Source organism: Merops nubicus, unplaced genomic scaffold, assembly GCF_000691845.1.
Source record: "Merops nubicus isolate BGI_N331 unplaced genomic scaffold, ASM69184v1 scaffold3069, whole genome shotgun sequence".
NCBI classification, from domain to species: Eukaryota; Metazoa; Chordata; class Aves; order Coraciiformes; family Meropidae; genus Merops; species Merops nubicus.
The window spans coordinates 1,398-4,495 of NW_008631479.1; the positions used below are offsets into that span (position 1 = coordinate 1,398).

The 3,098-nt window shown below is 40.0% G+C and overlaps 1 protein-coding gene across 2 annotated transcripts in view; it reads left to right on the plus strand.

The window, feature by feature from the left end:
* Positions 1-256: 256 nt before the first annotated feature.
* TBC1D7 (TBC1 domain family, member 7) overlaps positions 257-3,098 on the plus strand; it is a 16,023-nt gene continuing 13,181 nt past the window's right edge. Inside the window, exons 1-2 of one of the 2 annotated variants that reach the window (XM_008947552.1) lie at positions 257-374; positions 1,057-1,137. In XM_008947552.1, coding sequence (XP_008945800.1) covers positions 263-374; positions 1,057-1,137 — 193 coding nt within the window. In that variant the 5' untranslated portion in view covers positions 257-262. The remainder of the gene's footprint in view (positions 375-1,056; positions 1,138-3,098) is intronic. The other variant, XM_008947553.1, reaches the window with a different exon arrangement.

Here is a 3,098-nt window from a genome sequence, read left to right on the forward strand (position 1 = left end):
TACAGTAATAATAATAAAAAAAATCAAATCCCTCTGTTTCATTTGGAATTTGGATATATTTAGGCCTTGTTGAGATGCAGTTATTTTTATGATTGTTTATGGTGGAGTATGATGAAAAAAATTTTGGAAGGTTTTCATATATTGCGGGGTTTATTAATGCTATAGAGACATGAGCAGCGTGCAGTAGGACTTGATCTTAGCACTCCAGAAAAGTTCTTGTGAGTCTCTGGGGGAATTGCTGCCTCTCCCTAGGGGATCAGCCATGGCTGACGACTCGCAGAGGAACTTCCGCTCGGTGTACTATGAAAAGGTGGGGTTCAGAGGAGTGGAGGAGAAGAAGTCACTGGAGATCCTCTTGAAAGATGACCGCCTAGGCAAGTTGGTTTCACTCCTCATTACTTGGGTGCTTTGGGGCTGGGGAGGGAGTAACAGAAAATGCTGTGCTTAAGTACTCATTTGTAGTGCATCTTTTGCTACTAATCTCTCCGTTCCTACTAGCAGTTGAGTTTCAAAGATCTGAAAATCTGATTTTTAAAAGTAACAAAGATTTGTCTGCTTGTTTTTTTTTCTTCTCATTCTCTATGCCCAAGGCACAGTTGTTTTTTTTTTTTGTAATGAAAGCAGTTTTAATATGAAAATATACAATCTCATGCTGTTAATTCTATCTAACCTCTAAACAATGAAGATTTTGTTATGGCTGTTGGTCTCTGAAGAGTGTCACGTCTCTAACAGAAGGATAAATGTTGTCCCTTTAACAAAGCCCTTAATTGTTTTGACATAGAGACATGATTTACAAAATGTCTAGAAAAATAGTTTCTTCCTGTTAAAAAACTAGGGCAGTTGTATTGTAAATCAAGCCAATGTATATATTTTTTCAAAATAGTTGCAATTTATAGGGCATGTTCTATTCTTAATTGAAGTGGTGACAACATTTGTTGATAATGCATGATGAAAGTGGGGATTTCCACCTAAGGATTTGTCATCCTTAGGTCAGAGACTCAAACCTGTTTATTTTTAAATTTACCTTATATTTTTTTAATCTTTATTTCTCTACAGATATTGAGAAGCTTTGCACGTTTAGTCAAAGGTTTCCTCTCCCATCCATGTATCGTATACTGGTGTGGAAGGTGCTTTTAGGTATGAAATCTAACATTTGTGATCCTCTGTAGAAATGAGTATGTAGAAAGGTGTATTTTTTCTGTTTGGTTTGTTTGTATTTTCATGAGAGAGTTAATGACATGGATTATTCTGTACTTTATTTCTGTATTTAGCTTCTGTACTGTATTTCTATGTTTAGCTTTGTAACACTATCCAAGTAAATTTGTAAAATGGATTTGAAAGGTGGACTACAAGAGGTCATAGAATCATAGAATCATTTAGGTTGGAAGGGACCTCCAAGACCATCAAGTCCAACCACCGAGCCACCAGGGCTCCAAAGTCCTCTGCCAAAACAGATCAGAATCTGTCAGGGTTGGAAGGGACCACAAGGATCACCCAGTTCCAACCCCTCTGCCATGAGCAGGGACACCTCCCACTAGATCAGGCTGCCCAGAGCCTCCTCCAGCCTGGCCTTAAAGACCCCCAGGGATGGGGCCTCAACCACCTCCCTGGGCATCCCATCACAGGGTCTTACCACTCTCATGGCGAAGAACTTCTTCCTCACATCCAGCCTGAATCTGCCCACTTCCAGCTTTGCCCCTTTCCCCCTAGTCCTATACCTGCTCAGATATTCAGTTCTGTTCCTAAAATAACAGACAATTAAGTTGAAGTAATGCTGTGATCAGACTTAAAAAACCTGGGACAGGTATGGAATGGGTGTTGATTCTAAAGAGAAGCTTTGGGTTCTATAAAATCTTGGTTTCTTCTGGTTTTGCTTCTGGCTTTAAATTGTTTTTGCCATTGAAGAAGTTATGAGGCCACAGACAAATGATGATATCCCCAAAACCCATAAAAACTCATAAATAGATTCTGTTTTCCATGAAGTGCATGAGTCACATGACTAATTAAAAAGTACTAATGACTTTGCAGTAACTGGTCAAATGTGTTGGGTTTACTAAATGTGAGGTTAAGTCACTTGGAGACAGGAGGGGTTGTAAAAGGTACCTGGGGAGTTTTCTTTAGAGTTGCTGTGTGTAGAGAAATGCTGCCAGGTTGAGCCTGAAGGTCCTACACTGTCTGACTGACTCTGGAGGAGCAGTGTGGTTCACCATACTGTTGGGGGTGGAGTGTTGTGCCACCTCTGGAAAGCTGGAGTGTGGCTCCCATCCTCAGTCCTGTATTACCAGGGCTGTGCTAGCAGGAGGAATGCTGAGAGCCAAAATACTGCTTCATCTGGGGGAGACCGGCAGCAGCAGACTGGCTTGGAAGCTGCTGTCCTTTGCTGTCTGTGAACTGTCCTACTACCTTTGCCTTTAGCTCTCCAGAACATGTGATACAGATCCCATTTATATGTCCTGTGTGCAGATTTTGGTATGTAATCACAGAGTCAAGAAGATTGGTGACTCTTACTGCAGAATGAGGATTTTACAGAATGGGTTTTTTTAGGATGTTTTTCTTAGGCTGTGCCATGATCTTGAACAACATTCAAGTAAATGTCTTCTGTTTCCCTTGGTCTCCATGTTTAGTGACAGGGTCTGGAGTTTGAAATTGTGTTGGAAGCTTTTAGATAAATTCTAAACTCTATTTTCTCTTTTTTTTCCCCTTCCTTTTTTCCTCTTCTGATTTTCTCCAGTTTAAGAATTGTAGCTTCATATTTCTGTTTATTTGGATTTCAGCCTTTTTTTAGGAGAGATGTGCCAAAGGTGCAAGATACACTTACAATACTTGAAGATTTTGGCATTGATCATTGAACTAGCAGAGTAATCCTACTTGATAAAAACCTCTGATGTTAGAGTACTAATTTTAGGATGTCAATATCCTAAAAATATTATTAGTAGGAAATACAGTGTAGGAGGTTTGGACAAGTGAGGCTGTACAAGACCCTTTAGCCAAAATTATAGCAGCAAAATAACAGTCTGTTGGCAAACTCATAGCTTGCTGCAGAGCCAGTGGACTGTCTTTGTCTTAGGGGGATTTGTGGATTTTATGATGACACAACA